This window comes from Pteropus vampyrus, unplaced genomic scaffold (genome assembly GCF_000151845.1).
Source record: "Pteropus vampyrus isolate Shadow unplaced genomic scaffold, Pvam_2.0 Scaffold19, whole genome shotgun sequence".
Lineage (NCBI taxonomy): Eukaryota > Metazoa > Chordata > Mammalia > Chiroptera > Pteropodidae > Pteropus > Pteropus vampyrus.
The window spans coordinates 6,214,837-6,232,567 of NW_011888800.1; the positions used below are offsets into that span (position 1 = coordinate 6,214,837).

The 17,731-nt window shown below is 46.0% G+C and overlaps 1 protein-coding gene across 1 annotated transcript in view; it reads left to right on the forward strand.

Moving 5' to 3' along the window:
- The first annotated feature begins 17,085 nt into the window (after window positions 1–17,085).
- BUB1B (BUB1 mitotic checkpoint serine/threonine kinase B) overlaps window positions 17,086–17,731 on the forward strand; it is a 40,382-nt gene continuing 39,736 nt past the window's right edge. The window contains exon 1 of the mRNA XM_011354902.2: window positions 17,086–17,339. Coding sequence (XP_011353204.1) covers window positions 17,305–17,339 — 35 coding nt within the window. The 5' untranslated portion in view covers window positions 17,086–17,304. The remainder of the gene's footprint in view (window positions 17,340–17,731) is intronic.

Genomic DNA, 17,731 nt, shown 5'->3' on the forward strand with positions numbered 1-17,731 from the left:
GCCCAGCAATCTCTGTTTTAATAAGCCCGCCAGGTGATTTGGATGTAGTGGTTGTAAACATTGGCTGCTCATTAGAATTACCTGGGAGCTTAAAAAAATCCTGATGCCATGCTCCTCCCAAGACCAATTAGAATCTCTAGGGATGGGATCCAGGCCTTGGAATTTTTGAAACCTCCCCAGGTTATTTAAATGTACATCTGGGGTTTAGGACTATACCTCTAGGTAGAGCTTTGCACTAACAAGAGGAAGAAAATTCAAATTTTAAAATTAGTAAATTGACCATGCAAGTTAATTGAAAATGCAAGTTATGAAAGAGGCTCTAAAATGCCCCCTTTCCCATCTTATGTCCCCTTCTCCCAAATCTACCCTACAAGAAGAAAAACACAGGTGAAAACAGAGCCTCTTTCCTAACCTAAGGTTGAGCTGGGAGTCATGGGACAATGCATCCTGCCTCTTCCCCTTGGGTAGACTGCCATCCCAGGAACAGACGCTAAAAGTTTGAGCCTAATGTTCATTTTTAATCACTCAGTGTTAAATTCCCTCTGGAGGAAAAGGTGTCTGCCTTGAACACAAGAGGGTCTTGTGTCATCCAAATACCTTACTTATTCATAAAACAAGGAAGATCCTTTATCAGTTGTGCACCGATCCAGACAGACCCAAGATGTATCCTGTGCACTGCATAAACACTGGCCACACCCCGCCCCACCTGGCATATCTTTGGTGCCTTCAAAATCCAGGATGATTTCTAAGGCAGAAAGAGAAGTTGGTGTGGAGCTTAGCAGAGTATGGTAGTAAAATGGAAGCAGGATAACCTAGGGTTCATGTGCCGTCCTTTATAAGTGGCTGTGTAAAATGAGGCCTCTGGGAGCAGTAGATTTTGGCCCCTAGCCTTGCTCACAGTTAGGAAGACTAGTCATCAGGCTCCTTGGTTGTGCTAGCCAGTAAAGCAGACGCTTCCTCTGCTACAGGCTATTTTAGGGAAGTAGCCAGTCGTGAAAGAAGGGTTGGGCTTGGAATCCTCAGACACAGATAGAAATCCTGCTGTGCCCCTTATAAATTACTTAACTTCTTTGAGTCCCAGTTTCTTCGACTGCTTATAAACAACAGGGATTAAACAAGATGACAAAATGTGCAAGTCCTAAGCATGGTGCTGACCACACAGATGCCCGGAAATGTCAGTTTCCCTTCCCTTTCCCAGAAAAGGGAAGGCGTAGCAGGAGTATGACGGGACAGCTGTCCAAGCCTCCTCTGTGACCCCCAGAACCACCAGTGTCCCTGCTGCTCAGTGTATGTGTCTTTCAGAGCTATTGCTAATTAAGAACAGTGTAAGATTTACATATTAAATATTTCTCTAATAACCCTCCCGCTGGAGCTGCAGCAAACTTGTGACATAATCCGTTTTGTGTTACAATCTACATTCCCAGTACCTAGGTCAAAAACTTAAAACAAAAAGCAGAACACAAAATTTATTTTAATTCTAAAATTATTATTGTAAAAAATAATATGACAATCTTATGACCCTGTTTCCTCACAGGAGAGACAGTGGCTCACAGACTGTACCCATTCCCATGAGGGCTTGGGGCTTTCTTCCGGGCTTTCATTTTTGAGTTTGGGTTTACATTTCTCCATTCTCTTACAGACTCTGGGCTGAATTTCTAAAAGAAAGAAGAAAAGGAAGTAGAGGAAAAATGGGCTGTTTTCTTTAATAAGGAAATTGTCCCGTTCTTTAAATGCCCCCAGCCCTCTGGAATGCCCATATGAACCCCTCATTCCCAGCCTGGGAATCTGAACAAAAATAACACCAGGCCTCTTGGGATAGCCACAAATGGTGCGCTTATTTGCATACATTTGCATATACTTAGAAGCAAACATGAATAATGAACTAATTAGGGTGCCCAGTGATGATTGCAATCAACCCCAATATTACCAGCTGGCCTGTGGGAAGCGGGTGGCATGACCACAGGGCAGGGCAGGACTGTGCTGCAGCCAAGAAGCAGCCAAGGAGCAGCTACTATTCTAGGGCCTCTCTGAAGTGAGGGCCAGAAACCCAATGACACAGAGACCTAGTATTCTTCCTTGATCTCTCTGCCCTCTCAACTTTCCCCTTTTCCCTCTCTAGATCAAGATCCAACTTCCCTCCCTTCTCTTCCAGATCTCAGTGACTCCCTCCTGAAAGCACTGATTTAAGGCAGGTTTGAGCCTCATAATATCTTCAGGCTGCAGAGAGTTCCTTAGTCTGGGAAGAGGCTGGGGCAGGGAGGGGGTTGCCAGGCACATACCCCTTTGGTAGTGCCTACCTCTCAAGAGAATCTGCATAGTAACTATAGTGGAGCAGACATACAGGAACATGCCAGTAGCATAGATCCTTGTAAGGAAATCTCCAGGAAGGCTGGCAGAGGAGCAGACGTTGGAGTGAGGGAAAATTTGGCCCTGATCCATTACACCTGCCTTTAAAGTACATCATTAAAGTTTCATGTTGTTTTCTTCCATATCTGTGGAGCCCTTTGTTCTCTGGTCATTGCTGACCAGCCTGGATCCTGGACAAAGCCAGACAGATTGTTCTAAAGTCTGGATTTCGACTGGCTCTCTGCATCTAATGAACTGTCACTCAGAACTCTGCCCCAGAAGCCAGACAGTGCCTGAAGGAAGTGGGAGGGGACAGCAAGTTTGGCAGCAACCACAGCTGGACCTGAGCCTCCCCAGGTTAGAGGGAAGTTTGGACTGCCCTGACCTCTAGCCCCAATTCTCACTCTCAGGGAGTTCTGTGCCCTGAAGCCTTTAGGGCAGAGCCCAACCGTGGGCAAGGTGTCTAGATCCTGCATGACCCTCAGGCCAGAGCCAATCACAGAGTATTGCTACAGTTACCTTCTTTCCTCACAGCATCATCCACACTTGGTCCAAGATGGCAGCTGCCAACACGCAGTGGTGTGAGAAGGATCTCCAAGCCTTGGGGTTCCCACGGCCTGCCCTGAGGCCTTCAGATTCCATAACTGGAAGCCTTCTTTTGGAGTATCCAGAAGGCCCCTGTTAAGATGTAGCTGTTACTAGAAGAAAGCCTTGGAGAAAAAGGCTGTAGCCTCTCTTACAGGAGGCGCTCCAGCTTCTCTGGGGTAACATTCAGCCAAAACCTCTTCCCAACAGGTTTTTCTCTGCTTATGGTTTAACAAGGACAGGAAAACAGACCCACAAAACATGTTATTTCAAAAGTGGATTGCCTCTAACTATCCATACAGTATATCCACTTCCTGGCTCAAGCCAACATTTAAAGAGTACTGTACTGAACGCCTAGCACAGTGTTACTCAAACCTTAATGAATCACCTCGAGATCTTATTACAAGGCAAACCACAAAGATGTAAAAGACAAGGTCTCCGCCCTCACTTTGCTTAAAATCCAGACAACATAGCATGACAGAGGTGAGAAGTGCCATAATAGAGGCACAGAAGAGAGCACAGCAGAAAGTGGATTTTATTGATTTCAATGAAAAAGTGCAAGATTTTGGTGGATTTCAAACCTCAAGCTACTTGACAGATTTAATGTATAAGGGTATTTGGCATGAGAGAGAGCTGGGGCAGGAGCGTGTAGCAGGGTGACACAAAAACTCAGAGCAGTGTGGATAAAACCAACATCTGTATGATACAGGCAAATATGCTATTGGGGTTCTCACTTTTCCTCTCTTTATTCTGATGGAAATTGCTGGAAGAAAAGAGACCGCCATCTTGGCCTGGCCAGTGTGAAGGTTTTCTCATAGGCTAAGAAGACCCAGGATTGGCTGTGGGGAACCTCCAAGAAATGAGCTAGAAGAAGTGCATCAGAGGGAGGTTCATGAGGACCCAGATGTGGACCCTTCTTGTAAAGAGATGCAAGTAGAGAGGACCAAGCAGCCAGTGAGAGTATAACTCACTGTGGGTTAGTTTTGTATTCCTGTCATTTCGAATCAGGCCTGCTTTGAGGGCATGCAGATTTTGGTACAACCTTAAATCTAACACCCCCCCTGGTACAGGGATAAGACTGAACACTGTCAGGCTCGTCACTCAGTATCTGTGCAGAGCAGGAACCATCACAGAATCATGAAATTTTAGAGCTGGAAGTTCCTTCTTCAGGCCCAACACCTTCTCTTTAAAGGAAGGAAACACTAAACTCAAACCCAGGCCAAGTGCTCTCTGCAACAGCCCATGGTGGTGTCTTCCTTTCCCTGGAGCCGAAATCCCCAACAAGGATAAATGGCTCCACAGTCCCCAGAGAATCCTCTCTGTGCCCCTCAGCAAGGCACAAAGAATGCAGAGAAGAGAGGCACATCCCCTGCCTGGGGTGGAGGGTCGGCGTAAGGAAGGCTAGTTTATTAGCTTTCGGACCATCATCAGAGACCAGTAGGCAGAACCAGAAGGAGGGCCCCCTGCTTGGCTGCTAAGAATGGTGGAAGTTAACCTGGATTGTATGATGGAGGGCCAGTGGGAATAGGGCCCCGTGAGTACCTTAGAGTTAGGAAGGTCATGGGTCCAGGTTAGCCCAGGATAGTCCCAACATATAATATATAACCATTATCCAAAAATAATGATTAAAAGTACCCCCTTTCACTACCCATCACTACTATTGTTTTACACAATAGTTTCTATGGTCACCCTGGTGTAGCTGCCAGTCTCTGACTATGAAGGCTGAGGGGTGGGGTGGCTGAGCCCCTGCCTGGCCCCATGGGCCCTTCCTTCTCTGCTGCCGCTCCACTTTGATGATTCTGGGCTCAGGACTCGATGGGTAGACAGGAGGCTAAGCCTGGCCTAAGGCAGCTCTCGAAGGGTAGTGAGGGGACCAGAAAGCACTCTGGGGCTGACCCAAGATGGGAGATGGCCCTTGTCAAGTCCCAGCCAGGCCTGTCCTAAAACTTACTCAAAGCCCGTCACCAGAGATGAACAGGGATTGGGACAGGACACAAACTTCCTGGACATCTGCACTGTGATGTTAGACCTTACCCTCCTGGAAAGGGAAGGGAAATGCCAGGGAGACAACAGAGACTATATAGTGGAGAATCTGAACCCAGGAAGCCAGGACACTGTGCCAAAGCAAAGTAACTACTTAATGACAATTAAAACTACAATCACACTATTCTTTGATTACTTATATCATTGCAGGTTGCCTTCCTATACCCAGGGACTGATTCTAGCACAGTTCAGCTAAAGGCCTCTAGCACAGTTTAGCCACACTCCAAGGAATTACATGGTAGATTTGCCTTCCCATGCAGCCCCATCTGGGCCTTTGCCTCTGAAGGAGTGACATTTTCCTCCTTCCACGGCTGCTGATTGGAGACCAAACTCAATTCTCTCCTTCCTTTCTTCACTACCAAATTCTGATCCGCTACTCACAGCCAAACCTAATCCCTACTGATAGAAGTACGTTAAGACTTATTGTTCACACTCCACTTACTTCCAAAAATAATCTGAGACAACTTATAGTGAATGACAAAGAAATGATAGAATCATGCATAAAAGGAAAAATAAATAAGAGTTTTTCCAGAAAAAATACGTTAAGGGTAATTATTGCAACTGTATGTAACATTTCACATCTAACTTCCTGGCAGCCAAGTCAAATAAGGAATACCTAGTACTTAACATACCTCTCATTATCAGAGTGGGTGGTCAAGAGAACAAGGGCCACCACTAGCACGTTACAAAGCAAACTCTGTTCTCAATTGCACTATCTCACAGCAAAAAAGTAAATTAGAAACCTGCCTTGGATAGTGGGCTGCCTATTCCCCACTTGCCCCAACTGGTTCACTTTCTACACTTTTCTCAACAGTGTCCTAGAAGGACTGTATCAACCAGTTCTCTTGCTCTGTGACTTCAGGTTGTGTTGGCTACCATGAGGCCCTGTCGGGAGGTCAGAAGATGGAAAGAAGATGGAAAGAGGTCAGAAGATGTTCTTCTGTGGCACCATGCTTGTCATCGGCTGAGTTCCTCTGCCTTCAGCCACATCTCTCGCAAAGCTCTCCCACTGCTATAGTGCTCAGTGTATTCCAGGAACAACTACCAATCCCTTGCCCATCAGAAACAGGAGTGACAGCTTCTCACTATTGCTAATCTCTGAGTCCTTCACCATCCTTCGTTGGTCCCCTTTACCTCTGTCCCTACCTTCATTGGTCTTCTGCTAAGACTCTGACTGATAGAGTTAATGTCTCTATTAGGAATTAATTTGGCTTTGAGTGACAGAAAGCCTGACAAACAATGGCTTAAACAAATAGGATATTTTGTCTCACATAATGAGAAATCTGGGAGTAGCAGTTCCAGGTTGATATGATGGCTCCATGATGCTGTATAAAGCCAGGCTCTTTCCACCTTTCCACTATGCATTCTCTTAGTATATTGACTTTATTCTTCTTGCTTTCACCTCATAGTCATAAGACGCTTCCCAGCTCCAGACATCACATCTATCTCCAAGGTAGGAAGAAAGGCAAACATGTTGTGCCGACTGTGTCTCTTCCACTCCTGTCCTCTCCAGATTTCTGTTTGGGTCATAACTAGATTATATGACCACTCATAGATATAGGGGAAGGCTGAGAAACTGGGAAACAGAATTGTCATGACTGGGTTGGGAAAATCATGATCCATGGCTTGGGGCGGGACACAATGCCATCTCAACAAATCATCATATTAGCAGTGGGAACTGGTGTTGGGTAGCTCATGAATACTGATAGCTGCAACATTCTCTAAGGCTGGGAATGCAGCCTGGGCCCCCCAATAAGATTGTGAACACAAAACTAAAACAAACTGGTAGAGTCATGTCTGCAGCCAGTTAAAGGTAAACGTGAAGTGGAAGGCAGTTACAGACCCACTATCCCTAAAACTATCTGGTATCCAGTTCTCTCCTTTGGTAAGAGTGATGCAGAGAAACCCTAGACATAGTCAGAAAACTGCTCTGCAAAGTATTCTACAGAAGTTCTCTCTCCCTCCTCCTTGTGTCCAACCTGCATATGATAACTTCTGCCGAATCATTGACCCCATTGTATTTTTCCTTCCACTGGGCTCTCTTCACCCATGAGACTATGAGTGACTTGGGACAAGAATCTCATCTTATTTGTGACCCCATTGCCCAATAGTGCCTGGCATGTAATAGCGTATTCTCTAAAAGGATTCATTGACTGAGTGACTGACTGAATAGAGGAATGGGAGTTGGGTTTTGCTCTCCATTTTACTGTATGCTGTGTGACCTTGGGCAAATAACTTCTCTCAAACTCGGTTCTGTGTCTGTCAATGGAGAGAGTTGCACTAGAAGATCTGCAAGACCTCTTCTCATTCTGACATGTGGTGATTTTTAACTTCCACCTCGGATGAAAGAACTCCCACTTCTGAGTTATTTCTTTGGATTGGGACATTAGCTATCCAAATACCCTCTATTAAAATACACATACACAAAGTGCAGAGGTTATCATAATAAAAATTCCATCAGCATCACTAAGGAAAATTATCCAATGTTTATAATTAGCTGGTCTCACAGAAAAGTGTCTTGAGGGAGAGGGACATAGGAGAGGTAAGTTTAGATATGGTAAGTTTAGAAAGTGTGAAGCAAGGTATACTGTCCAAGTACTCTGGGACTAGTTGAGACTTCACAGGAAATAGAGAGGGGGCAAGGATCCTGGGTAACTGGAACATAGGGGACATAAGGACAGTTGGGAATTATGGGGGCACAGAAAGTTGCCAAAGAAAATGCCATCAATTGTCCATGTCTGTATAGCAGAATAGCTAGCTGAGCATGATGAGCCAGGCTGTGGATTGCAGAGGGGCAGTGGAGCAGGGGTGGGGCAAGGGCAGATACCTTGTTCCAGGAGGACTGGCCAGAGGACCAGATGGTAGGCCCCTCTCGGTTGTCGGGGTGTGACCAGTAGCCATTGGCCTTCCATTGTGACACCCCATGTGACAGTCCTCAGAGTCCTTGCATGGCTGAAACTGAACACAAGAGAGAAGAGCCTGTCTCCTATTCCTTCCAAATACCCCTTCCACCATGCGTGCACTGGGAGTCAGACCGGAGACAAGTGACATTCTTACCAGGGTGCCTACTTTCGTCTTTTTGCATAACCTCTCCCTGTCATAGATATTTTTGCCACGAGTATAATTGTATTACTTTATTATTAGTCACTCATCCTGGGTAATTTTTTTTTCACCTTAGGTGTATTGGCTTAATCACAATCCTTGGTCTATAGCCCTCTTTCTTCACTGATAAGGCATAGCCTGCCTTTGTGTTTATGTTTAATTATTTTAAAAGAATATAAGAAACACATGAACGCTGAGTGCCAGAACTAAAATATGAACCATATCTATATCTACCTTGTGCTCCTCCTTCATTCTATCTCTCTAGAGGGTTAGCCATCCCACTAAACCCAACTCTCCCATAAATTTTTTAAAAATTTCATCTCTGAGGCTTATAAAGTCTAATACTACCAGAGTTCTTTCACCTGGACCACAACTCAGTGTTTCTGATTTCTAACTTGCTAATGTGCTCATGCTCAGAGGGGTCCAAGCCTCAGTCAATGATACATGTTCACAGCATTGTGGCTGGAGTCACCAATTTATAGTGAAGTCAGATTACCCACAAATATATTTCACATTGTTTTAAAATTTTATCTAACCCAGAGTTTCTCAACTTTGGCACTACTGACATTTTGGACTGGATGACTCTTTGTTGTGAGGGGGGCTGTCCTGTGTTGTTGCAGGATGTTTAGCAGTATACCTGACCTCTACCACTAGATGCCAATAGCACCCCTACCTCTGCGCCCCCTAGTTGTGACAGTCAAAAAAATCACTCCTAGCAAAACCCGTCCATCTAAGCAAATATCCGGCAAAATCCAGTCCAACAGATTCTGCAGACAAAATGCCCCCAAATACAATGCCCTTCCCTAAAAGAAACATGCACAGTTGTGCTATAGAGCCTTGTTTTGCAAAATATGGTCCTGAACCAGCAGCCTGAACAATAACTGGGAGCTGGGTAGAAACAGAATCTCAGACTCCACCCCAGCCCTACTGAATTAGGATCTGCATTTTAACAAGATCATCATGTGATTCATGTGCACAGTAAAGTTTGAGAGGCTCTGATGTAGAGATTACACAAATTGCATTTCTATGAATAAGATGGGCACAGATGCAGTTTCTCAATGGCGGAGGTTACGGCCTTTTTGGATGGGACAATCTGTTGATGTGCGGGATTGTCCCCACTTTGCAGATCATCCCTGCCCCATCCCCATTAAATGTTTACAGTGCTCCCTGGTCCCCAAGACAACCAGAAATACCCTCGCCCCACAGACATGTGCTCGGGAGTAGAACCACCTGGAGTGCAAAACCCTAGAGAGGAGTGTTCCTTGCCTCAGTCTGTAGATGGATCCAGGAGGCAAGGAAAGATTCACAAGTTAAAAATTCACAGTGCTCTCCATCACACCCTCAAGGGTGGAGTGGGGCGGTGCCAAGTGATGAGTACTGGCCAAGGAGAAGCCACCCCAGATAACAGGAACATGTCAGAGCTAGGGGCGGCAATAAGGAAAGCAGGGGAGACACAGGAGCCCTCTGGGAAAGACAGGAGCTGCAACCTGCAGCCCAGCCAGTCAGACCAGCTGGGGCAGTTCCCCTTGGTCAGGGCAGCCGCAATAGCCCAGGCAGGATAAAGCAAATAGATGAAAACAGCTTGGCATCAGTCTGAGGTGAGGAAGAGAATGAATCCAGGTAGGTGAGGTGCCCAGTCTATGCCCTACCCTGCCCCCTTCTCACCTGGGACTGGTGTGTGTGTGTGTGTGTGTGTGTATCTTCAGGCCCTTCTCAAAGCAGGAAGAATAGGTGGCAATATAGCTGGAAAATTTGAGAGCCTAGTTGGAAGAGATCCAGCTTCCAGGCTATAGCTGGATGCCCACCCTAGACTGGAAGCATAAGAGGACTGGCTTTGCCCTCCAACCTTGTTGTTTGCCAGGTGCAGCGAGTCAGGAGCACCTCCAGCCAGGTCCCTACACCTCCCCTAAGCTCTTTCCCACAGTTATCAAGACACTAGTGCTCTCTCTTGCCTCCTTTCATTAGACTTTCTGTTCCTTCTGCCTTGAATGCCCTTCATCTCCATCTAGTAACTCCTAATCATTTTTTCAAGACCCTTGTTGGAAGCACTTTCTGACCTCTCTTCTCTCAGCCTCCAAGGTCAGGTGGGGGAGGGGCTGCATCCTCTTTTGAGCTCCCCAAACTCTAGGCTCATGCTGGGTTATAGTTCATAAACTGCCATGTTACAGATTGTTTTTCTTGAGCACAGCACTTGGGCTCTTTTTCTCTTTTTTCCCCATACTTATACTCCTGGCATCTGGCACAGTGCCTGATACAAAATATTCAATAAATGTTTGTTGAGTGAATGAAGAACATCCTGGAGTGCTTGGTCTAACAAGGTCATGTGCTAACTATTCTTTATTGTTCCCTTCTCTCAGTCAATGAACCACTGTTTAATGAGCACCTGCCTTGGGCCAGGACCTGGAATTCAATGATGAGCAAGAACTGCCACACCCTGCCTCGGGGCTCAACAGTCCAGTGAGAAACAGAGTGTAACGGTGAAACACAGAGCCTTTGACTGCTGGGAGGAGCCAGCAAGTCCAATTTCTTTTCAGTTGAGGAAACTACAGCCCATGAATGGAAGAGATGAGCCTCTCTTATACCTATTTGTGCATCAGGGTTTTCCCCATGACAGTGCCATATGTAATCTGTGTCCACGGTCTGTCTGGTCCAGGAACATAGTTGGCAGAAGCCACCCTCTCAATACTACAGCTTTCCTAGTGAAAACACAGAGACCACAGTGGGCAAACATCACTGCCTCTTCTCTTGGGATGCCCATCACCTTCCCTAACTCCTTACAAGGGGCCTGGATGAAAAATCAGGAACAGGATTAGATTTGGGCTGTTAGGAGACAGTATGTGCCTATCTCTGAATTCTCTTCTCCCTGCTTCATTTCGGGAGCCTGTGTTGGAGGAGAGGCACAGAAACTTCCCAGAGGCAACGTGTCCTAAGACCTCTGAGAAGAAGGACCAGTAGCAGTCTATGGCCTGTTAGGAACCGGGCCTCACAGCAGGAGGTAAGCGGCAGGCAAGTGACTGAAGCTTTATCTTTATTTGCAGCGGCTCCCCAGCACTAGCATCACTGCCTCAGCTCTACCTCAGGTCATCATGCATTAGATTCTCTCATAGGAGCACCGGTCCCTGGTGCCAAAAAAGTTGGGGACCACTGTTCTAGAAAGGTCCTAAATTCAGGTTTCCTCCTGGCCTTCAGTTTCAGAACTGTTTTAAGAAAGGAAGAATGTTGGCCAATCCTGAAAAAGACCTATCCTTCTAGACAAGGACAAAAAAGGACGGCTTTTTGGGTAGAGTGTAGAAGTAGGAACAGAGGCCAAATAGCTTGTCACCTCACATAATTCTCTGAATCATCCCACACCGAGCCATGGTCAGCTTCTCACAGTGTGATCCAAACATCTCTATGCTTGGCTCCCACATTCAGCCAAACTAAGTTGTTTCCAATTGTCTCACCCTCTCCCAGCCTGGGGGCCTCTGACCTCTGGCCTTTCCTCAGAAAAGCAATGTAGAGCTTAGATCCGCAGGAATGTCTCCACCGCTGGGCCCCTCAGAATGTCAGTCTGCACCAGGTCCCAGGAGGCAACGTCTGAGAGAGGGAGCAAGGAAGCCGGCTTTGGCAGAGAAGCGATGGAAGCCCAGGCATACCTACCCCTAGACACGCCATCTTTCTGTCAGCTTTCCCACGTTGGTTGGCTCTGCCAAGAGCCATCCCAATTGCTGTTTGATTATCATGGGATCACCACCTCCTTGAACGAGGATGGAAAGACCAGTATGTAACTCATTAGCTCAGGCTTCACCACTGTGGAGCCACAGGAACAGAATAATGAAAATTCCACGGGCTCTTCCATAGGACCTCCAGGCCCAGTGCCACAGTCAGTGTATGCTGTGCTTTGTGTGAATTAGAAAAAGGCCCCTCTGGACAGATAAACTTTTAAAGGTGCCTACTCTGAGTGAACAAAACAGTAAAAATTGTCCCCATTTGTGCCTCTGGCCAGGCAGTCTTAGGCACAACATAATTTGTACAATTATATATGCAGCCCTGAGTCAGCCCCCCTTTCGAAGCCTCCCTCAGGTCATCTGGGTGTTTTTCGCAGGTCTTGTGCCTACCAACTGGTCCACTTCCTGCAGTTCCCACCTATCATCTGCCCTGTTCGTCTTTTCCTGCTCTGTCTCTGAGGCCAATGAGGGGTATCTCACGTCTGCTGAAGCCAGCTACGAGGGTGCTGATGTCTAGGCCCAGGAGTGGTCTCCCAGTGCTCTCGGAGTGGCCAGTCTTTGAGATGCTGGAGCTGCGCTGTACCTTCAACACCTGGGCATGAAGACAGTGCTGCTGGAAGCCAGCCTTACACAGAATAGCCTCCTGCAGCCTCTGCCACAGGCCCTCTCTCCACAAGGCCAGGGGTCCTCAGGGCCATGCCAAGGAGGGTCACTGTCCAAGGTGGCTATCAGGTGGCCTCCTCATTCCTCATGGGAAAACACTCCTGCATCCACCATTCCTCTTCCTTCAAGGCAAACAAAATTGCCTGTCAGGGGCTCCGCCCATCAGGTTTTGGGCAATATATAACACATTGGAGTGGAGACTCCCACTACATGTGATGCTGGGAGACCCTAGCATCGTTCACTCCTCTCCCTGAACGTAAAGTTTAGCTTCTCTAGAAGCTGAAGTTTATTAAACATTAGAAGTGGTTGAATCCTTCAAATTAGAGTTGAAGTTTGTGGTACCCAGAGTACTGGGCTTGAAATAAGAAGCTGGCAACGTTAAGATCCTACTCTGCTCTTCTTCAATGGGAACTCTCATAGCCACTTTATTTTTTTGAGTTTGGATTGCCTCATGTGTAAATTGAGCACAGTAGTGAATACCTGGGAACTCTTTAGATTTTCCAAGACCTTCCTGAAGAACAAAACTCTGGTCAAGTTAATGCCAGAGCAAAACAGCCTAATTTTGCACTACCTATTAGCTACATAGCTTATTTAGATCCACTTCTTACCTTGTTTCTTAATAGCCCTACCATATGACTTCTTCCGTTCCTCAGCTTATGGGCCATTCCAACCTTTTGGCTCTTTTCTGCCAGAGGTAAAAAAGTTGATAACTGGTATCTCCTCTTTCAGTATGTATGTTTTTTGCATATATCAGTATAGAAATTCTGGGTCAGGCAATTTTTAATGGTTTGAGAAGACCCATGAAAAGTAAGTTAGCTCTGCAGAAAAGCAGAAGCATAGTCTAGAAAAGAGTTTCCATGAAATGAAAGAGAGAAACCCAGCTCCTTGGAGAGTACCCTAATACCCTGTCAGCAACAGCTACTGTGAGATGCAACTGGGCAGCAGCCAGTAGCCCCTAGCCCCAGGCTAATGTATCTTTTCACCCTTCACCTCCCTTCCTCCTGGCAACACAAGATGGTTTGGATTACTATGCCTCTTTCTCATTGGCTCCTCTACCTCAAGATACCTCATCACTGGTAAGTACAAGATGCAGATGCTATTCTGATTGGCTGATCTGTTGCTGGGGTAAAGGCCAGCATGGTGATGCTGCTTTCCCAGATGTGGTCTCTTTCAGGCCCTGAACACACAACACCCCCATTCGGTCTCTCTTGACCTTCCTCCCACCCCCAGACAGTCTCTCCCTCCTCCTGTGGTTGCACAGTAAACAAGTAGTCTGTCCAAGGGTTCCCTGGAGACCCAGAGTTTTCATCTTTGCAGTGTTTAGCCTGCTAAAGCTGGATTTTGTATAATCCATGAAGGCAAAGTTGGGGGAAATCAGCCTTTGACAATCAAGAACATATGCATCTCCACAAGACCAAGTAAGAGATCATATATTTTCTGACAATTAAATCCCTCTAATAGCCACTGATGCAGATAGGTATGGCTTTGCATGTAAAGTAAATGGATGAAAATGAGGGGCTTGCTAGTCCCCAATTGCTACACATTGCCATTGTGCCTGAAATTCCACCATTAAGATTTATTCCTTTTTTATTTTTATTTTTATTTATGCCTACAGCACCTGGTCTTCCTAGGTGGTCTCCCATCTAAGTACTAATGAGGCCCAACCCTGCTTAGCTTCCCAGATCAGACATCAGGCTTGCTCAGGGTGGCATGGCAGTAGACCATGGACTGTGGCTCCACTGGGGCATGAACCCAGGACCTTCTGCATATAAAGCAGATGTATTAACTGCTACACTATGGAACCACATCCAAGATTTATTCCTTTGTGTATTTTCTTCTCCTGAGGCCTACTGTTAAACTATAAAGAGCCTAAAATCTGTTCTGAAAGATGTGTGAGAAGATTTCTTTATGATCAAATAAGTTTAGAGACACCAACATTGATACCAACATATTTCAGCACCCCCAGTGGTAGGCAAAATAATGGCCCCCAAAGACATCTACGTCCTAATCCATGGAACCTGTGAATATGTCACTTTATGTAACATAAGGGACCTGGCAGATTTGATAAAAGTTCAGGACCTTGAGATGATAGAAAGGTTATCCTAGATCATCTGGATGGGTCCAAATTAATCACATGAGCCTTTAGAAGAAGGGAGATTTTCCTGACTGTGGTCAGAGAAAAAGATGTGGTGACAGAAACCAGAGAGGTGCTTTGTTGCTTGCTTTGAAGATGGAGGAAGGGGACCACAAGCCAAAGAATACCAGTGAATGCCTCTAAAAACTGGAAAAAAAGAAATGAATTCTCCAAAAGAACCTCCGGAAACATAGTCCTGCCAACACCTTGTTTAGCTCAGTGAGACTGAGTCAAACTTCTGACCTACCAAACTGTAAGATAACAAAATGGTGTTGTTTTAAGCTACTAAGTTTATGGCAGTTTGTAATAGCAGCAATAGAAAACCAATACCCCTCCTCCCTTAAAGAGTCATGGTACACTTTGGCATATTAGGGGCTTTAGAGAGCCTTTCAGTAAAGATGCCATTTAATATTTCAGAAACTTATTTAAACATCAGACATTTATTCCCCTGTACCATCTATTGTCATCTTAGAAAATGATGTGGAAAATATTTCATTAAAGCATTAACTCATTAACATCTTTGTGTGATTTAATTCATATGTTTTCAATGTGATAGTTAGGTGAGAAGAATAGGACACAGGATAGGTAAGTTTTGATGGGCCAGCATGCGAGGTCTAAAGAGGTGAGGCCTGGGTGCAAGAACTCAATGGAGAGAGTGGGGAATAGAGAGGAGGTGGGCGCACCTTAAAAACTTCAGCAGCTACATAACTTGTATTGTGCTCAATAGTTTGTGTCAAATTCTCCTTGCCCTTCATCTTCTCTAGGAAATTTTCCCTGATCTCTTCTCCCTAGGCCTAGGTTAGAAGCTCTTCCTATGTGCCTCCATGGCCCACTGTTTTTATTTACATCTGGTTGTGGCAGCGATGTACTGAAATTGCCTTTTTTATTTACCTGTCTCTCCATTAGCCTTAAGTTCCTAGAAGACAAGAACTGTATCTAGTTCACCGTTCACATCTTCTGTGTCCCACCAATGCCTAACATGTTAAAATACTCAGGCTGAGATTTTGCCTCATCATCTTTGGATCATAAATGTGTAAGCGCTTAATCCTCACTTCTCTCACAATTGCTGCTGCTGTTGAAGCCTGTGCTGGCCCTGTGTTTGTCACTCGGCCATAGTCCAGCCGAATAAGAATTCACATTTCAAATAAGACCGCAGAGCACCTCTGTCACACATTTTGTTCCTGTTTTTGTTTTATCTGTCTCCCTCTTTTTCTGGTGAAGCAAGCAAAGGGTTTAGACTGAATGTGTTCTGTGTTGTATCACAGTTTATTGGGCATCTGAGTAGGCTACAAGGCTGAGATCAAAGGAGTGAATACTATGCTTCCGAGACAGTTTATAGGAAACAGTTGAAATTGAGGAGTTGTGGTTGTGAACAGGACACTCTAGGGAAAGGAAATGAGGGGCTAGGTCGGTACTAGTACAACAGATAAGAGATAAAATGAGCCAGAGAGAGAATCCCATATACCACATCACCCATAATCCAGGGAAGCTTCCTGAGTGTAGAGGACTTGGAAGTAAAGAGTAATCAAAATTTCCTATGGGGAACCAATCCTTCCCTTATCTCAGTCCCAAGGTGAAACATGTAATTTGGGCCTGAACAATTAGAGCCCCAAATCTATTAGCCCCAGTGACTGTGTGGAGAAGGAGCTAATTAGAATGACTACTGAGTCTGAATTTGAACCTGGAAAGATAAAGTCCTGAAACTGTTACTCAATGGAGAATGAAAATTTACCAACGTGAAGAAGAGGAGAGGTGTGAAATAGGAGGCCCAGTCCTATGATATCACATGAGTTCTGGGTTAAGCATCATCTGCTCCCTTGGTCACAACTGACGTACTAGTTTCTTCCTCAAGAAATTGGAACTGAGCCTAAGAGTCCAGTGTCAGTAGAGGTGGTTTCCTGAAGTGGCAAAGAGGCAAAACCTTGGAAGTCATGGCATAGCTGTGTTTTCTGCCTGTGGACTGTGTAGCAGAGAAATCAAAGCAATATCATCACCACATTATAGATGAAGAAAATTAAAGGTCAGAGAGATTATGTGGTTTACCTAAAGCTGTAACTTTGGTATGATGTTTACAGAACTAGAATCCAACTTTTTTGAATTCAAGAGGTGGGCAGGAAACATCTGGGTCAGAGCAGCTTAAGAACTCTGGACACACGTGAGTCTTGGTTGGGGCAGAAAGCAGCACGGGTGATTATAGCCTAGCCAAACACCCCAGAAAAAAATCAGGCCAAGCACAAGCATTCAATCGCCTTATACTCAAAACATCAAGGACATTCTGACGCTTAAAGTGTGCCTTGCTTGGCTCAGAGACTGGCCTTAGAGGTAGGACACAGGGAGCGCCAGCAAAGAATTTATAACGACTAAGCCGGCGGGACCCGAGGCTTGGGTACCTTAGATTCTGGAAACTACAACTCCCATTATGCAGCGCGACTGCAAGGGCTAAAACCGGGATAAACTACAAGCCCCAGAATACCTTGAGCAAGGGGCGCGAGTACGCAGGAACGGAGGGGCGTGGATACGTCGTCCGCGCGGGACCGTTAAATTTGAAACTTGGCGGCTGGTCTTGAGATGGCTAGTTTGTGAGAGGGAGCTTCGTGCTTTTGTCCTGGAACACCATCTGGTCGCTTCGATACCTCTAAGGACAGGTTGCAGAAAGAAATTCAGACGGTCTCCGGCGCTGAGGAAAGGCCCCGGCAGGTGGAGGACCTGAGCCAGGAATGCAGGATGGCGGCAATGAAGAAGGAAGAGGGTGGACCGAGGTAGGTACGGGAGAAGGACTGGGAGCTGGGCCTGCGAGACCCAAGGATGCCTAACCCGACAGGGCCCCATTCAGAACAGTCAAGGAGAGGAGTGGCACGGTCATTAGAAGAGCAGGCCAGGCCGCAGCCTCCTTCCTGTTGGAGTCGAATGCAAGGGGTGCAGGGGAAGACTCAAAGTAAGCACTGACCTCAGTGGAATTGCGGGCGGATAAGAATCCTGCTGCATTCAGCTTCAACACAAAGAAGGCTGTGGAACCCCAGTGGTACAAAGAGCTTGGAATTTGTAGTGGGGGCTGTATCTCAGTTCAGCCATTTCCTAACTGTTTGACCTTGGACACGTCTTAATATGGAAAATGCTGAAATTAATCCTACCTTGCGGGTTCTGGGAAAAC